At 45.6% G+C, this 19,665-nt stretch overlaps 1 protein-coding gene across 4 annotated transcripts in view; it reads left to right on the forward strand.

Annotated features, from left to right (window-relative positions):
• Positions 1 to 19,665, forward strand: part of NCOA1 (nuclear receptor coactivator 1) — a 287,343-nt gene that overhangs the window by 168,442 nt on the left and 99,236 nt on the right. For all 4 annotated transcript variants that reach the window (XM_077925384.1, XM_028725219.2, XM_028725222.2 and 1 more), the window contains one exon: positions 13,268 to 13,373. In XM_077925384.1, coding sequence (XP_077781510.1) covers positions 13,285 to 13,373 — 89 coding nt within the window. In that variant the 5' untranslated portion in view covers positions 13,268 to 13,284. The remainder of the gene's footprint in view (positions 1 to 13,267; positions 13,374 to 19,665) is intronic.

Genomic DNA, 19,665 nt, shown 5'->3' on the forward strand with positions numbered 1-19,665 from the left:
GTCGCCGGCTTCTTCAGTGGCAACCAGGTTGTCATCAGCCAGGTGTGCCTGCCATCCCTGAATGAGCGGGTGTTCTTAGTGTCTCAGCTGTAGCAGTGCTGAGGTTGGCTGTGGAAAGAATGAATGCTTGACTTTGGGAAGGAGTGTTGCTGTGTTCAGCTGAGTGCCACAGACCAACTAATGAGAGAGGTGATATTGAACCAAACTGTTCAGTCTGCAAAAGAGGCTGTGTCTGCAGTGGGAAAAGAATCTGCAACTGTGCAAACATGAAGGAGATTGGCTTTTGCAAGTGGAAGATCAGCCAGGTGGGAAGTGTTTCAATGTTAGCAACAAACGCGTGTTTTTAATGCCACTTTCCTGGTTATAAATTTGTGTGTGTGTGTGTCATTTCCATAAGCACAACTCTAGTAATGAAACCATTTGGCATGCAGAAGGGAAACAGCTGCTATAAAGAAGTAGATTTGAATTTCCAATGACTCCATAATGAGTAACAGGGAATCAGATGCTCTTCTAACATGAAGAGAAGATGTTTATAATAGTTTGAAGCACTTTGCTTGCTTCCAGAGTGGTGCCTTTAGTACTGCTGAGGCATTGCATTTCACAATTAGCTGGAAGTGAAATTAAATGGAGGCTCAACCTAGCACTTAATATAGCACTATGTTATCCAGGAGTGCCCTCCTCCATGCTCACGATCCTGCTTTAATCTTTACTCACTAGTAAGTTACATTCAGCAAAGGTCCTTTTAGAGTGATGTTTCTGCCAGGTAGGAGAGAAAGCTTAATTGCTTGTTGCCTTGTATTATTTATTTTTAAATTGGGGTTAATTTTTATATTTTTATAGTGAAAAGTGCTATTATTATTTTTTCTAAAAAAGAGGAAGCCAATAATTAATCACAACTAGAAAAAGGTAATTAAAACTGAGGGGGAGGGGACATCACACACACACACACACACACACACACACACACACAATTTGGAGCCAGTGGATAAAGAAGAAAGTTCTGCAAGCAGGATACTTTCAATTAAAGGTACAGGAACCCTTAAGAACATCAGTGCTGAAATGCTACAAATAGATCTGAAAATCCACAGAACAATTTGGAATTCAGTGGACTGCAATGTTTTGATAATGGTGTCCTGATTCTCCATAGAAAGTGAGCAAATGATGCAAAAGGTGCGAGTGTGGAAGGCGACCTTTGACTCTTGTCTCCTGCAGTTTTAGATGTTTAAGAAACATTTGGGTGAAAGGCAGAATCTCCAGGCTTGAAGCTGAGATAATGCAATTCTGAGTCAAAAGAAGCGGGAGCTCTTGATATTTCCTTGGAGATCTAGGTATTTGTCTTGTGTCAGTCAAACTGGCTTTATGGGGCTCTGTCAAAATTATCCCCTTGTGCAGTAATGAATGCAAAGGCTGCTGCCAGGCCAGTCACTTTGCTCATTTGTAGAACTTGGTGGCTAATCAAACATTTTTTTTTGTCCTGTTCCTTTTTTGATCAGTAAATGTCACAGCGGCTGGATCATGCTGTCCTTTCATATTGGACGTGCCATCCACTCGCAATCTAGAATGTTAATGCGAAGCTTTATTCTGTTGTTATAATGTCTGGGTGTGCTAATGTTGACCCAATTTCCCTGAGTTGGCAGCATCAAGAAACAGGAGTCTTTAGTGTCAATGGCTCAGTCCTGCGGAATGCTCTGCCCATGGAGATTCAGCAGGCACCTTCTGTTTCCGCCTTCCAACACCAGCTCAAAACTTTTCTTATATCTATCTATCTCAAAACCAGGCTCAGAGAGGCTAACATCAAATGTATAACACATTAACATAAAATCAGGCAATTAGTTAAAATACATCCTAAAATCAGGATCAGAGTCAGAATAAAATCCAATCAGATGGCAACCCACAGATTAGGGTTGGGGACCTTAAATGCTCACCAGGCCCAACTGTTTGTGCTGAACTTATATGGGCCTGTGAGAAAAATTGGGAGGCCGCTTTCATGCTAGTTCTTATGAAAGGGGAGGGGGAGTCAGTCTGAACCCCGACCAAAGGTCTGACGGAACAGCTCCATCTTGCAGGCCCTGCGGAAAGATGCCCTGGTCTCTTGCGACAGAGTGTTCCACCAGGCCGGGGCCACAGCTGAAAAGGCCTTGGCCCTGGTCGAGGTCAGTCTAATCTCCTTGAGGCTTGGGACCTCCAGGATGTTATTATTTGCGGACCTTAAGGTCCTCCGTGGGGCATACCAGGAGAGGCGGTCCTGTAGCTACGAGGGTCCTAGGCCATATAGGGCTTTAAAGGTACTGGAAGATACTGGAAGAATGGAAACTCAAACTGGCACCATGAGCCGGGCAGTTTTTTGCAGTGACCCATAGATGTTGCTGAGGAAGCTTGTCCCTAACATTGTGGGAGAGAGCACCTTTATCCTAGCAGCCTCCCCTTGCTTCATCGCTCCCGGTTTGCCCTCCTTTTTGCCTGGCCAACTTGCCTGGCCACCAGTTGAAGCGCAGGCTTCTAAAACGGAGCTTCCTGATATGTAAATAAACATGTACAGACAGAACATGATGGTGGTTAATGCTGAAGTTTTTAATTGCTGTTAGAAATGCGTTTGTTTTTTTTTTTTTTTTTTTGTTTTTGTTTTAATCTTGCTATCATCTCAAGCAACAGTATTTTATTAGTCACTTCGGCTCATTTTTTGTTTCAGGCCGATGCTTTTAATGTCATCACTTAGAACGGTGATCATTTCTGATATGTTGAGTCAGATACGGGAATCATCCAGAGAGCAGTCACCTTCTGGGGGAGAGGATAGGAGAGCCTACAAGACAGGGTGTTTTAGCAGGAAACATTGGAGTTGACATACCATGTTCTTAGTAATTAATCCTGAGCATTTCAGGGCTGAGAAATGCATGTGGAGAGTTCCAGCTGGATGGTGGTTCCTTTCAAACCTTGTGGAGGCAGAAGGCTTCCTTCTGATTGTTTGGAGGGGCCCTAGTTTTTTTTGGTAAGTGTAGAATTCCTTGGAAATATATCAGAGGTACCTACCTGTACATTCAGATCATCACCCGAGGACTTATCCCATGTTTCCATGCCTTAAGAAGTGAATAAAGGCATTACGGACAGGGCCTTTTTGTCTGTGGCACCCCCCTCCTGAAGGGGGCCCACCCAGCTCAGCCACTGCTGAGCGACGAGCAAAAACGTGGTAATTTCGGAATCTTTCTGTTTCTCTGCTGGTGAATTCAAATCAGAGTCTTGTTTTGGGGATAGCATTTTTTCTTCTTAATGCTATTTGTTTTTTCTTCTTGTTGTACTCAGCCTTTATATTATTCTTTATTGTTTTTAACATTCTTTGTCAGCCACCTTGGGACCCAAAGTGTGGAAAACTAAATATCACAAATCCATGCATGACTACATTTGTGGGTGGATAAGAGAACTCTGAGCCCTTTATGCATTTGGTCCCATTTATAATCTTTATGTTGCTTCTGTAATTTAATGACTGCTGAACTGTTACGCAACTATCCTAGCATTCTGTTTTCAGTAATAGTTAGCTGGATGCCACATAAGTAAGATGTTGAAGGAGCTACTCATCCCTTGTACACCTCCCAGCATCTGGTAATTGGGCACACTCTGCTTCTAAACTTTGAGACTTCATGTAGTAACTAGGAGTCATAGCTGTTTCATACCTATTTAAATGAATTTGTAGGATAATCCGCTTTTAAGGCATTTCCCATTTCACACCCTAAGAATGGGAAGCCTCCGCACATAGGGCACTTGCATTGGAGGTCCAGCGCTGAGGGCCTTCTGGCAGTTCCCTCGCTTCGAGAAGCCAAGTTACAGGGAACCAGGCAGAGGGCCTTCTCGGTGGTGGCGCCCTCCCTGTGGAACGCCCTCCCACCAGATGTCAAAGAGAAAAACAACTACCAGACTTTTAGAAGACATCTGAAGGCAGCCCTGTTTAGGGAAGCTTTTGATGTTTGATGGATTATTCTATTTTAATATTTTGTTGGAAGCCGCCCAGAGTGGCTGGGGAATACCAGCCAGATGGGCGGGGTATAAATTATTATTATTATTATTATTATTATTATTATTATTATTATTATTATTATTATTATATTGGAGCAGTTTATTGGACTACTTGGTTCAGGCTTCCATCTTCCCACACCTGTTGTTTGCCCTTGAGCGTCAGTTGTGGTCTTCTTGATCTAGGGCCAGTTTTGGAACCAGGTACTCGCAGCATCTCAAGAACATCTGTGCAGAGCACAGCTCATGGTAGGGATCACTTTAGCAGTGGAGGGCGGGGCGCAGGGACTCCACATGGATGTGAACGTTTAAGAGGCGTTCATGGGATCTTCTGGAGAACCGAGTGGTGAGAGCTAGTTGCTGTTCATAGGTAGCAGCCGTAGGACCATACATGCCTTTGGGACCCCTTTATCTTGTGCTGGTGGCTGTCAACATGCAGCCATCACCTGTCCTTCATAAAAATCTGGCCAAGGGCAAACGGTTTGCCTCTATGGTGGCCAATAGCAAAACTACTATTAGTTTGAGTGAAGCCCAATGTTAGTTTTTATCTTTCTGCTCCTTAGTTTGCTATCAGTATGTAATGGTGAAGTTTCTTTTCTTGCCTACTGCTTAGATAATTTCTTTAAAGGAAGGCTCCAGTCTTGGGTTGTATCCTGGCGTCATTTCTACAGGCAGCTTTCTGTGTAAACTTTATTGTCAAAGGAGGAGGCAGAAGCTTATCTCCAATTTTAGCACTGGGGTAAATCTCTTATCTTAGAACTTGGTGCTCAGATGGGAGATAAAAGATCTTGGTGCCTGATAATCCTGTGATGTCAGGTGGGTGTCCTTTGACCAAAATGGCCTGTGGGCCAAAAGTTCCCCACCCTTTTAAACTGTAAAGCAAGGATGGAGAGCCAAATGTGGCCCTCCAAGCCTCTCTCTTTGGCCCTCAAGACTCTCCCCAGGCCACACACCCTCCTTGAATGCACCCTTAAGCATTTTTGCCAGACTGGAATACATCCTTGAACTCCTTATGCTTCTTGTTTCCTGGATGGAGGATGGAGAGAAGTGTGTGAGTATTTTCAGGAAGTAGCCTACTGTACAAAGATAAAATTCACACTCTTTGCTCTGCCCACTTTCACTTCTGCCCCTGGCCATCTAGTGGCCCCCAGACTGAAAAAAAGGGGTTCTTACCCTTTCTATAGAGCACTGCAAATAAAAAAGGCATGAGGTAGATTCTGGATCTTCAGTTGCTGGAGAAGGGAGCTGGTGGCTGGAGACATTTTGGTAGCTGAAGTAGAAAATCTAAATGACATCTCCTTCCCAATGGTAGTTAAACATAGTAATAACTGAACAGGCATTTTGCTGCCTTTTAACGCTGCTGCAAGATCTATGGTCCAAGTAAGCTGCTCCACCTGTTACGATTTCTGTGTGTTGCCACTGTGCAGTGCTTGGAGTCACAAGACTTTGTTTTGCATTTCAGAGATTCCAGGCTATTGGAAGTCTCACGGAAGACAGGAGACGGATGTGATGTTACTGGTTTCCCGTTCCTTTGTTTTCCAGTTGCTCTCTGCTTTCACAGAGAGAGCGTGTATATTTCTTTTCTGTCTGCGTAACTAGAAATGAAACTCTGTGCAATGTAGCTCATATTTTCTCGTCCTTCCCTGCTGCTGGATACCCTGTGTAATGAGGGAACGTGTCTGGAGCCTTATCAGAGGCTCAGGTCATTAATCATCGTCGGAGGCGATTCCAAAGGACTTGACCGGAGGATGAGCTTTTCCAGCTCTGTCGTAGTTGGATGGTAGTTCCAACCACTGCCTGGTGATAGATACAGTGGTGCCTCGCAAGACGAAATTAATCCGATCCGCGAGTCTCTTCGTCTTGTGGTTTTTTCGTCTTGCGAAGCACGGCTATTAGCGGCTTAGCGGCTATTAACGGCTTAGCGGCTATTAACGGCTTAGCGGCTATTAACGGCTTAGCGGCTATTAACGGCTTAGCGGCTATTAACGGCTTAGCGGCTTTAAGAAAAAGGAAACAAACTCGCAAGAACTTGGGAAATTCGTCTTGCGGAACGACTAAAAAAACGGAAAACCCTTTCGTCTAGCGAATTTTTCGTCTTGCGGGGCACCACTGTACCAGCTTCAGAATGTCCGTGTTATGTATACCCTCAATCCATAACATGTGAAATGCCCTTTGGACGGCACATCTGCTTGGAGTGCATTGTGTGGATCTGATCAATGTGCTTTTCAGTGCAAGGCGTGCTTCATCTGCGCTGGGTCGCTGTTTGTGCTCCAGAGTTGGGGTCTCTCGCTTGGTGTCCTGTCTCCTTTTGCAAGAATTTCTTCCTGAGCGCCAAGCTGAGAACTTGCGGTTAGGTACTTGCACATTCAGCCTGAGCTTCCTGGAGCCTGTTTGCATGTGTGGCATGGCTCAACCTGCCATTGAAGCACAGGTATGTGCAGGCAGGCTTTAAGAAAACATTTGGAAGTTGGCGAATCAACATCTTCATGGCTCCACTAATGTGGGAAGCTTCCATGCGAATGCCCCTTGATGGAAGCTTTATCCTTTGGTTCTGGGTCGGTGCTTCTTCGGATCCTTGAAAGGGATTCTGCTGACTGTACACCCCACATACTGTCTGGCAGCAGTGCCAGTAGCTCCATCTGTCAGCCTCTCCATCAAGCTTAGCCCGGGGGAAGATAAGAGCAACTGTGCCTAGAGGATTGTGGGAAGTTGTTTTTGATTCTAATCCGGAGCCAGCTGTTAGCATTTGGGGCACAATAAGGTAGAGCCTTGGGAACTGCCAGTCAAGGTTCAGCCTCCAGTTCTGTGGAAGGAAGCCTGCATTGCACAGTTGCTGGAATGGGTTGCGTGGAACAGGTGAGAAGAGAACACAAGCAGAATTTGGCATGGCAGCCCGTCCAGTAACAGATGGGTCTCTGAAATCTTGCCCTTTCCTGACGACGCCCCCAGGCAGCGGAGTGTGCTTGTTTTCCTTGGCCGTTCTTGATGTGGCTGGCTTGACGTGGACTGTTGACCGTTTCCTCTTAATGGGAGGTCAAAAACAGAAAATTCCACTTACAAAATCAAGTCGGGGCCCAGCCCTTTCTGGCTCAGTGGAGTGGTTTACTTAATGATTCATGCGTTGCCTTGCTGCGCCAACAGGTGGTTTCAGTATTTTGGAATCTGCAAAAGTAGAAGAGACACTTGACGTTCCAAGTATGGAGCTAAGCGACTAATAGGGTCTTTGAAAGAGGATAGATATAGATTTAAACGAGTCCTTTTGGATGGCTCTTAATCATCTCTAATTGAGAACGGTTTATGTTTGCTTAGAGGGGAGGCATCTGATTGACAGAAACCAGAACAATAAATAAAAGCTGCCCAGGAAATATTTGTTCTAGCATCTGATGCTTGCTTTAGCTGCAGCTCCCTAATCTGGCTTCTAATTACCTGTGGATTTGCTTCTGGAACTAACCCAGGATGTATCCCTCAGGCTATAGGTTTGGAGGTAAGCTTCAGTTTCAAGGATCCCAGGAGTTGGCAGAGGGTCATAGGGGTCAGTTCTGGAGTCCACGGTTGTTGTTGTTGTTTAGTCATGTCCAACTCTTCGTGACCCCCTGGACCAGAGCACACCACACACTCCTGTCCTCCACTGCCTCCCGCAATTTGGACAAACTCATGTTCGCAGCTTCGAGAACACTGTCCAACCATCTCGTACTCTGTCGTCCCCTTCTCCTTGTGCCCTCCATCTTTCCCAACATCAGGGTCTTTTCCAGGGAGTCTTCTCTTCTCATGAGGTAGCCAAAGTGTTGGAGCCTCAGCTTCAGGATCTGTCCTTCCAGTGAGCACTCAGGGCTGATTTCCTTCAGAATGGAAATCGGTCCACAGTAACTTCAGGTAAATCAGGTGCATAGACCATCCTTTTCAATAGTAACACCTTGCAGGCTTCAGCGACTGCTTCTCCCTGTGCCAGAATGGAGGTGGTTTCAGCAGAATGGGCTGGAGCAGCTTATCCAGAAGAGGATTCCTCTTCTTGCTGATGTGTCTCAATCATTCCCTTCTTACTCGGCTCCTGAGAGACTCTGCGTATAGAGGGAAACAAATCGGAAGAGCTGGAAAGAAAGCTTTCTTAGCTAGGTCATTCTGGTCTGTTCCCCTCTCTCCTAGGAAAATCCAGCCAGATGGGTAGGGCTTTAATAATAATAATAATAATAATAATAATAATAATAATAATAATAATAATAATAATTTATTTTTTATACCCTGCCCATCTGGGCTGCTTCCAACAAAATATTAAAATAAAATATTCTATTAGACATTAAAAGCTTCCCTAAACAGGGCTGCATTCAGATGTCTTCTAAAAGTCTAGTAGTTGTTTTTCTCTTTGACATCTGGTGGAAGGGTATTCCACAGGGCAGGTGCCACTACCAAGAAGGCCCTCTGCCTGGTTCCCTGTAACGAGGGAACCGCCAGAAGGCCCTCAGCACTGGACCTCGGTATCCGGGCAGAATGATGGCAATTCTAATAATAATAGTAATAATAATAATAATAGTAGTAATTATTATTAATTATCATCATCATCATCATCCCAGGCCTACTACATCAGTGTGCTCAATCTGTCCACTCCTCTGCCATTTCTGAATTCTGTTACTAGACTGTTCCAGCTCTTGGTTTGCCGCAAGTACATAACTGCTCCAGGCAGTATCTCAGTTCAGGATTTCTTTATTTAGTTTCAATGCTGCAACCCCACTTGCTTCATCAGTGGCCGTTCAGGTCCCACCTCCCAGCCCCCAAACAGCATGCATGGTTTGGGACTCCCACTTATTGTGCCATTTCCTATGAGCAAGCAGAATAGAATGTGCACAATCCCACATCTCAGGAATCCGTCTTCTGGTAACTGAGAAGAGGGCAGAGGATGTGGAGCAAAGGGATGGTCTGTGTGCACAACTGCAGATTACCGCTCTCTCCCCACTGCCGCATGGAGCAAGTATCACCTTTAGAGCTGGGAGACATATTTGGAGCTCTAGGGGTCGAATCATTTTTCCAACTACACCATCAAAGCTATTTTTAGGGTAGTTTAAATTGTTTTTGGCTTGTCAGCCTTGGCAAGGTCCGTTGCAAAATAAACTGGATTTACAATTAAAAAGAAGCCCTGAACATATTACATCTCGAGTCTGGATGGAGCCAAATATTTCAGCTAAGCCTGCAGTTCTGTCTTTTGCTTTATTGGACATACAGACAATTTTGCCAAGGTCACCATCTTCTTTCTTATCTTCTCCCTGAATGGGATTTGAGGGGGTGGGAGGGTATATATATCTAGTTTGTGGCCCTGATCCTGGAAAACATTCCCTTTGAACAAAGCGCCTAGCTTTCATTAACAGCATTTCCAGTCTTTTGTGAATGGTTTCCTGGCTAGTGCGAGCTGGCCAAGAGTTTTCATATTGGCATAATAATTTCTGGTGTGAATTTAATTTTTTTTGAAGCAGAGCCAAAGCTGGCTATAAATAAAGAGTGGTTTAAGCAAATTGGAGAGCCCTGGAGGAAATGGTTGAAAAACAAACTCAAATCAAGCCTGTAATGAATGCATAGCTCTTGTACCTGGAGCAGATGAGTTTTGCAGTCCCTGGCTTTGAAAAGGCCAAGTCTGTTCCCCCTCCTCCCCATTACGTTTGTTTTGGCATCGTTTTAGTCTCCAAGTACGCCACAGAAGAGAAATAAAATTATATCAGTGGTCATCGGCTCAGCTGCTGGTTCTTGAACAGCAGTTTTCTCATTTTTATGGTTATTCTCTCCCTTTTAAATCAGGACAGGTGACCCAAGGTTTCCAAAGCTTGCACAGGTGGGAATTATCTATTGGGGGTGATAATACTACTAAAAAGATTTCTGGCTTTGAACAAACACCTTCATCTTGATAAAAATGATTTGTATGTTAGCAAACTACACGCAAAGAATCGTTTCAAAACGACTCTAGGTGATTGAAAATGACAACATTTGGCCCAGTCCTTTTCAGACTGACAAATCCATCTTAGGACAAGTGGCTCTGTTAACTTTTTAGAAACAAGCAGAAACCTCCTTCCAATGAAATCATTGGGACTGACTTCCAAGTTAAACACTTCTAGGATTAGGGATTTGTGCATGTTTACTCAAAAGTAAACCCCATTGCGTTCCGTGAGGTGTACTCCTTAGGACTGCAGTCTTAGCCTCACAACCGTCTTCCTGGCAAGGTGTCTGCTTCATCTTCCTCTGAAAATTACAAGCAAGTGTTAATGAGGAAATGGCATCCCAAGGGTGCCACACTTTTATTCCTTAAAGGAACTGACCTTTAAAATATTCATTTAAGGACGGCTGTAACTAGAGACCTAGGGCGGACACAGGGTGGAATTTTGTCCTAAAAAAGCTTCCTTAGGGGCTATTAGTGAATGTACTTTGCTAAGGTTCTAGCTTTCTATTTGAGGAGTTCCTTTTCCATCTCTCTTTGCCTAGCTCACTTGCTGGTGATCTAAGACCGTTTGATCTATAGCACTTCTTCCTTTGCTTGTTCTTGTACCTCTTTCCTGCAAGTACCACACAGAGATCTGGATTAAATGCTTTTGTTTGGTTGGCTGAGGAGCGGAGTGGGGAGGTTGACGGCTCTTGATGCTCCTCTCTCCTTCAAACATCAGAGGAGCATTGCTGGATCAGAGCAAAGGTCCACCTAACCCAGCATCTTATTTCCCATAGCAGCCAACCAGATACGTTTAGACAACGGGAAGTAGGTGGCCCCAAACTGTTTCCATACTGCCTTTCATTCTATTTGGGATTTCAGTGTGGTGTACAATCATTTGTGCCACAATACAAGTACAGTAATAATATAATAGAGAAAAGCATTAAAAGAGCATGTAACATTAGAAACACCTGAGCAGTAAAGAATGTTTTTGCCTGGCAAAAGGGGAAGACATTCTATAACTAGGCACCGCGGCTAAGAAACTGTTTTGCTGTCCAAAGTCATTGTTCTAGTGCAGGGTTTCCCAGACTTGTCTGTCAGGGAACTGCCATCGGAGCTAGAGGCGGAGGGAAGGCTCCAGAGTGATGCCGGAGAGGGTCCTAGTAGGGAGAGAGGTAGTCCATCTACGGGGGAAGAAAATCAGCGTAACACCAGTGGAGAAGGGGGGCAGATGGGGGAATCGGAGGGGAGGCTCCAGGACTCCTCACCGGAGACCAGCGGAGAGAGTACGGGTACTCCGCTGCCCACACCCTCCCTGCGCAGGAGACTTCCGCGCAGGGAGAGTAGGAGGAGACTTGACCGTCAAACAGCTTTTATGCTGGAAAAGGTTCAAGAAACGCCCACTGACGGATTCTGCCAGCGACTGAGACAGCCACGAAACTTGAGGCTGTCCAGACAGAGAGGGTTCAACCAGGTAACCTAGCCAGGAGTGGCAGCAACTTACGCACGAGCAACCCCTAGAACCATTACATTGTCTCTCCAGCTGTTTTTGGACTACAATTCCTATCATCCCCACCACTGGTCCTGCTAGCTAGGGATGATGGAAATTGTAGTCTAAAAACAGATGATGACCCAAGTTTGGGAAACTATGTCCTAGTGAAAGCAGTGCATTGGGTATTGCCCAGTGACACGTGATGGGAATTTTTCCAGTGCTTATTTCTCCAAGGAAAACGTTCTGTTTGATAAGTTCATTGGTGACAGTGAATCAGAAGGGCTGTGGTCCCGTGTGCAGAGTTTTGAGGGGGCACGAAGCGGGTGTCTGCCACAGCCTGGCACGCCTCTCCCGGTGTTGGTTCCTCCCAACCAATGCTGGGAGGGGAGCACCAGGCCACGCCACATTGCGGGTACCAGCGTGCGGGTGCCAGCTTTGTGCCCGCCAAGTTCTGCGTTGGCTGGCCAGGCTCCCCACTGTGTGGGCAGGTGGCACAGTGCGTGATTGTTGTTTTCTTCCCATGCCAGCATCGCCCTCCCCAGTGTGGGGATTCAGCAGCTGTGTGCCCTTTGATTCCAGCGGCGGGGTGGGTGGGGCTGGTTTATTCTCCTCCCCTCGCCCTGCCCCAGGCGGCGTGGAGACACATTCCGCCACTGCAGTAAATAGATGCCAACTGCGTACACAATATTAGGCAAGCGTGGCAGCTTCAAAGTTTTCAGTTTTGTTTAAAACAAGCATGTTATATTAAGTTGCTCTATAGGGCAGGAGGGACACAGGTGGCGCTGTGGGTTAAACCACAGAGCCTAGGACTTGCTGATCAGAAGGTCGGCGGTTCAAATCCCCGTGACGGGGTGAGCTCCCGTTGCTCAGTCCCAGCTCCTGCCAACCTAGCAGTTCGAAAGCACGCCAGTTCAAGTAGATAAATAGGTACCGCTCTGGCGGGAAGGTCAATGGCGTTTCCGTGCGGTGCTCTGGTTCAGCAGAAGTGGCTTAGTCATGCTGGCCACATGACCCTGAAGCTGTACGCCGGCTCCCTTGGCCAGTAAAGCGAGATGAGCGCCGCAACCCCAGAGTCGATCACGACTGGACCTAATGGTCAGAGGTCCCTAGACCTTTACGTATAGGGCAGGAAGGGGGAGCCTGTGGCCCACCAGATGTTCTTGGACCAACTGAGCACTATCCATCCTGACAGGGACTGATGGGAGGTGGGAGTCCAACAGCACCTGAAGACCAGAGATTTCCCCACCCCTGTTCTAGGGCATCAGAAAAGTTTCCAGTGCAAACTGAAAATCCTCTAATTTGCATAGGATTCAAAATTGTCCAGAAAACCGTCATCCCAGGTGAAAAACCTGAACGGGTGCATTCCATCCTGCAGCACCTTCGCTAAGTGCTAACTTTATCAGAGTTGCAATATTCAACAATGAAGGAGAGAGGCTTCCTCCCTCTTGTTTCCCCAAGCAACCCCCCAAGAAAATTATTCAGGGGGCTTCTCTAAAACTCCAAAGCAGATGGTGGCATATGGGAAGAGGTTAGCAAGGTGAAGATGAATCTACTGCTTGTGTGGCTAGCCTTGGTGCATCTGTGTGTCACAACACGGGACTAACCACTTTTCAGAAAGTCCTGCTAAAGGTTAGCAAAGCTGAGAAGACATAATATTATGTGGCAAGCTTTTTGCATAAAAGCTGGTTGAAGGTTGGGCCATGGTGTCACGTGGCTGTTGAAAGCGAGAGGAAGCTACTAGAAAGCATCTGCCTCACATCTCCTCTGCTGGATCACCTGAGCCTGAATCTGCTCTGGGCCAACCACGCAATGTCTTGATTTTACCCATTTTACTCTGCTTTGTCCCTGAGCCTTGTTCCTTGTTTGCTCCTCAGGTGTGAACTGACTCAACATGAGTGGCCTCGGGAACAGTTCAACAGACCCGGCAAACCCAGATTCCCAGAAGAGGAAGGGGTCTCCGTGTAACACCCTAGCCCAGAGGTGAGTAAGGACTCTGCAGATTTGTTCCGTCCAGGGGTGGGGAGCGTCCTCTGTCGTTCTAACACTCTAATTCCTCACAAGCAGATGGGAGCAGATTTCATCAACTCAAATAGTTCACACTTCCCACCAGGGCTCGGGTGTTTGAGAGTAGCTACTGTGCAAGATGGAGCTCAACTCCCCATCTGCTCCTCTGCTCCTCCTTGGGAGCAACTGTTGGCTTGTTGCTGAATCTGTTTTAACTGGCTGATTAATACAGGCTTTTCGTTCAGTCCATGTGCTACAGTTTTTTCGCTTGCAAAACGAGAGAGAATCCTAAAGTCCCACTGGGAATTAAAAACTTGGAGGAGAAATATTGACCACCCGCCAGACTAAGTAGTATAATGTTCTCTTTTTCATCCAGAGATGGCAGTCTTTCTTCCACCATGAACAGGTAAAGGAAAGCTCTTACTGCTCAGTTCTCGCCCAAGGGCCAGGTTTTAACTACGACTGCCACATTTAGTTAATTCATCCATTAGATTAAACATCAGAATGTAATTATTTGTTCAATTAACTATCCCCTCCCCATTAACTGACCAGCAAATTGTGTTAAATACAAGAAGTTAGTGCCAGCCCCCTGTGGTATCTCAAAAGCAGCCATGCTTCCAAAATTCTCCCCCTCTGAATTTCCCAGCTGAATCCTGGACTTCAGCTTAATAGCTTCCCTTCCAGATTAGCACTGATGTGTCCAGAATCCAGATGCCTCTGGGGTTGGATTTACAGGATTTGCACAGAGCAAACAGACCCGGTTGTTTTCTTCCTTTACTCCTGTCCTTTCCATTCCCCTGGTTTGTCATTAAGCGCAGAAGCTGGCTGTCACGATTAATGTCTTCCTTCTTCAACTTTATAAGGGCGTTGCATGCTCATGCAGGCCGCATCTTTTTCTAACTTGGCCACCCCACAGCTGTACTAGAAGGTAGAAATGGGTGGCCTAATAATAATAATAATAATTTATTTATACCCTGTCCATCTGGCTGAGTTTCCCCAGCCACTCTGGGCGGCTCCCAATCGAGTGTTAAAAACAATACAGCATTAAATATTAAAAACTTCCCTAAAAAGGGCTGCCTTCAGATGTCTTTTAAAGATAGGATAGCTGCTTATTTCCTTCATATCTGAAGGGAGGGCATTCCACAGGGCGGGCGCCACTACCGAGAAGGCCCTTGTAGTAGTAGACAGACCCTTGTAATAGTAATAGTAATTTATTATTTGTACCCCGCTCATCTGGCTGGGTTTCCCCAGCCACTCTGGGCGGCTTCCAACAAAGATTAAAAATACATTAAAATATCACACATTAAAAACTTCCCTGAACAGGGCTGCCTTCAGATGTCTGCTAAATGTCAGGTAGTTGTTTATCTCTTTGACATCTGATGGGAGGGCGTTCCACAGGGTGGGCGCCACTACCGAGAAGGCCCTCTGCCTGGTTCCCTGTGGCATTGAGCATCTTTCTGGGGCTCCCAGACATGGACATGGTGGTCCTTGCAATTCTTTGAAAATGTGGGTGGCAGGCAGGCATGAACCACGCATGATTCGCTCTGCCTTGTCACCTCCCGGGAGGAATGTCTTGAACATTTTCACCTCATTTTGGCAGTAGGTTCCCTCCACACGGCAATTCAGTGTGTATTTGGTGCTACTTGCAGCGGCATGCTTTTCCTAGAGCCCACATGGCGTCCTCCTCAACCATTTTTGCCATTGAATCTAGATTTTCTGGTTCACAGGTAATCTGAAAAAGGGTGGGGGTGGGGATCCAACATGAAATCACACAATAAAGTGTATTGTGAATCTTTTTGTGGACAGTTCTTTACATGGCTGGGGAAACCCAGCCAGATAGGCAGGGTATAGATAATAAAATTACTATTATTTAATTATTATGTGTAGCACATAGCTGCTTTGTGCAAAACCGGTCATGTGCAAAGCAAACTTATGTCATATGTACTTTCTGAACCAATGTGCAAACCAAAGCACTGTTATCCTTCAAAAGTCTCTGAATTCATACTTCTCTGAATTTTGCAAGGAAGTTCTGTACAGAAATGCAAATACTAGTGCAAAGTATGCCTATAAATTCATATATTCGTAAAAATAATGTATTAAAAAATCATTCTTTTAGGGAAAACAACTTAACCAAAATATATATATTAGGCAACATTACATACGAAAAAGTGTATTTCAGATAAATTTGCTTTGAAATGCTGCTGAATTTTCATGAAGTCTTTGGGAGGGGGGAATTGAAAATTGAAAAAAAATGAAAACTGATGTGAAAAAGTAGAAGAATGAGAAGTAGAGAAACCAAAATTAACATATTCTCTGGGAGAGCTGTCAGGGAGGGCCTGCTGCAGAGGCATAAAATAGAGTGAAATCTGAAAATTCAGATCCTCCCTTTTCCAGCAGAGGAGTTCAGTTTTTTTAGCTCCCTCACCAGTCCAAATAGGCATCCCTAATATTAGCATATATTAATATATTAATTTTAGTTTCTCTGCTTCTCTTTCTTCTTGTTTTTCACATCAGTTTTCAATATTTTTTTTCAATTTTCAATTCCCCCCCCCAGGACTTCATGAAAATTCAGCAGCATTTCAAAGCAAATTTATCTGAAATACACTTTTTCGTATGTAATGTTGCCTAATATATATTTCAGTGAAGTTGTTTTCCCTATAAGAATGCTTTTTTTTTTTTTAGCTCCCTCACCAGTCCAAATAGGCATCCCTAATATTAGCATGTGTGGGACGCGGGTGGCGCTGTGGGTTAAAGCCTCAGCGCCTAGGACTTGCCGATCGAAAGGTCAGCGGTTCGAATCCCCGCGGCGGGGTGCGCTCCCGTTGCTCGGTCCCAGCGCCTGCCAACCTAGCAGTTCGAAAGCACCCCCGGGTGCAAGTAGATAAATAGGGACCACTTACTAGCGGGAAGGTAAACAGCGTTTCCGTGTGTGGCTCTGGCTCGCCAGATGCAGCTTGTCACGCTGGCCACGTGACCCGGAAGTGTCTCCGGACAGCGCTGGCCCCTGGCCTCTTGAGTGAGATGGGCGCACAACCCCAGAGTCTGTCAAGACTGGCCCGTATGGGCAGGGGTACCTTTACCTTTAATATTAGCATAATGGAATGGAAGAACTCTGTTCATCCTTCGTTAGAAAATGTCTTTCTCTTCCTCTTCCTCTCAGTCTCTCCTTCTCTTTTAAGATGCTTCCTGCTGTTTCATTTGCTTGCATCAACTAAAATAGACTACTTTATTTTTCATTTAACTATTATTTTATTCACTTGCACGCCCATGCCAATTTAACTGATTGATTAAGCAATTCATCAATTAGCTTGTATGATTAATCGACTTGAGATATTTCTTCATTGGCTGTCAGCCCTCGTTCTAGCTTTGGGCCTGCTAATTTGCCGTTTTCTTTTGCATTAACGTCTAGAGAGCTTTAACTGTTGCAGGGCATGGTACTTTGGTATGGTAGGAAGACTTTCTCGTTGAAATCATATCCTTATGATGCTTTTCTCTAGGGGAAATTGCCCTTATTCTTCTCTTTCCTACAGCTTACATGTTGCCATAGCAACAGGGGCATTGAGTTACGTTCTTTAATCTTTAAATAAATTCATGCACAAGTTGCTTTACTGATCCCCCCTCTTAATTTGACCTCAACTAAAATGCTCGTGCTACTATTTACTTAATATTTCAATCATCAGAGCAAACCCATCATCCAGCAGATCTTCCAGATGTTCCAGTACCCCTTCCTAAGCATGACAGGAGTGTGTCAGCAGTAAATCATACTGTGCAAGTTGGTATTAACTCCTTATTAGCAAAAATGCAATTTGCACCAGAGTGTCAGGCGTAATGAGCACAGCAACTCATCTCTGGTAGGTCTTGCCCCATGGATCACTTGTCCCACCTCCCCATAGCTGCCTAAGTCCTGTTCTCTCCAGGGTTTTTTCCTAAGCAATCTGAGACTGTGCCTAAGGTAAAGGTAAAGGGACCCCTGACCATTAAGTCCAGTCGTGGCCGACTCTGGGGTTGCGGCTCTCATCTCGCTTTATTGGCCAAGGGAGCTTCCGGGTCATGTGGCCAGCATGACTAAGCAGCTTCTGGCGAATCAGAGCAGCGCACAGAAACGCCGTTTACCTTACCGCCAGAGCGGTACCTATTTATCTACTTGCACTTTGACGTGCTTTCGAACTGCTAGGTTGGCAGGAGCAGGGACCGAGTAACGGGAGCTCACCCCGTTGCGGGGATTCGAACTGCCGACCTTCTGATCGGCAAGTCCTAGGCTCTGTGGTTTAACCCACAGTGCCACCCACGTCCCTTTAAGACTGCACCTAAGTGCCATCAATCTCTCCTCCATGCTTGGACTACTGCAATGTGCTCTCCATGGGGCTACCTTTGAAGGCGACCTGGAAACTACAACTAATCCAGAATGCGGAAGCCAGACTGGTGACTGGGGGTGGCCACCAAGACCATATAACACCAGTCCTGAAAGATCTTCATTGGCTCCCAGTACGTTTCTGAGCACAGTTCAAAGTGTTGGTGCTGACCTTTAAAGCCCTAAACGGCCTTGGTCCAGAATACCTGAAGGAGCGTCTCCACCCCCTTCCTCTTCGTTCAACCAGTCCACGAGAGACAGTCACAGTATCCCTTATCTAATAAAATCATTGGGGGGGTTCCTGCAAAAGATAGCTTCGCTCCTGCTCAAGCTTTTTAAAAAAATGTCAATAGGTCTAGATACAGCTTCTAACGCTTCAGTATACAGTGGTACCTCGGGTTACATACGCTTCAGGTTACAGACGCCGCTAACCCAGAAATAGTGCTTCAGGTTAAGAATTTTGCTTCAGGATGAGAACAGAAATCGTGCTCCGGCAGCACAGCAACAGCAGGAGGCCCCATGAGCTAAAGTGGTGCTTCAGGTTAAGAACACTTTCAGGTTAAGAACGGACCTCTGGAACGAATTAAGTACTTAACCCGAGGTACCACTGTAATCTCCAAAGAACAACATGGAGAAGATGGAAATGGTTATTGAAATGGCAGGACTGAGTGGGAGCTGGGAGGGTGACCTGATGGCTGCTGGGGCTGCATTTTGGGGAAGGGACGGGGGCTTTGTCCACTGTGTTGATGAAGCCCTGCTAAGAGGAGGTGGTGCTGGGTGGGAGGGAGAGGTTGTGCTTTCCCCAGCATCGAAGATCCTATAGTTGCAGTGCTGTGAAAATGCAGGGTCTCCCCACCCCCTCAGCAACAGAATTGCAACCTTGGGGAAAGGCATCCGAATCCCACTCAGCAACGAACCGTGCTATCATTGCATTAAAGAAAAAAGCCCGCAGAATTGCTCTCAGATGCTCCAAAGTATAAAAACGAGTAATTGCAGCCAAGTAAAGGCTACTTGCTCTTCATCTACATAGTTCCATGGTGTGTTGGAAGCTTCTTAGATTTGCTTATAAAGCGATTGCTTTAGCAGCTTTTGCAAACAGATTGATTGCCCTTCTTTTATTTTATTTTATTTTTTTTAAAACCTCTTCCGCCTTTTAGCTTATTAACTTGCTTTCTTGGCGCACTGCCATCACAATTTATTCCTGTTGGCAATTTGCCAGTTTCTTTTTGCCTTTAGTGGCCTCCTTATAGGTTGAGCGGTTGAGTGGCTGTTCTGTGTTCATAGCCGTATAGCCTGCTGAGGCAGAGTGTGTGTGTAGAAGAGAAGTATGAGCCTAAACCAGAGAGAGAGAGAGAGAGCCTCACATATTTCTGTGCAAAAACAGCCAAAGTGCATTGCAACTCGAGAGGTAGCATAGGAATAGTAAATGCACTCTTAAGCACAAAAATGCAGGCTGTGATAATAGTGAACTTAGTGCAATACAGTGGACGCTCGGGTTGCGAACGTGATCGGTGCAGGAGGCATGTTTGCAACCCGCAGCGCTGCGTCTCTGCACACGCAGGTCGCGATTCGGTGCTTCTGCACATGCGCAAAGCGTGATTTAGCGTTTCTGTACATGTGCAAGCGCTGAAACCTGGAAGTAACCCATTGTGGTACTTCTGGATTCACTGCAGTGTGCAACCCGATGATGCACAACCTGAAGCGTCTGTAACCCAAGGTATGGCTGTACTTGCTAAGAAAATGCATATCTGTGGATCAAAAATCTCATAAAACTGACAATAAGAAGTCTGCATCCTCTTGACTTCTAGTAATGAGCAGGAAAAGCAGTTTTTTGAGAACACATTATATGCTCCTGCATTCTTTTTGAATCCCCCTTTTCATGCTCATGATTCAGGTGGTCTGAAATGGGCCAGCTGA

Source organism: Podarcis muralis, chromosome 3, assembly GCF_964188315.1.
Source record: "Podarcis muralis chromosome 3, rPodMur119.hap1.1, whole genome shotgun sequence".
NCBI lineage: Eukaryota > Metazoa > Chordata > Lepidosauria > Squamata > Lacertidae > Podarcis > Podarcis muralis.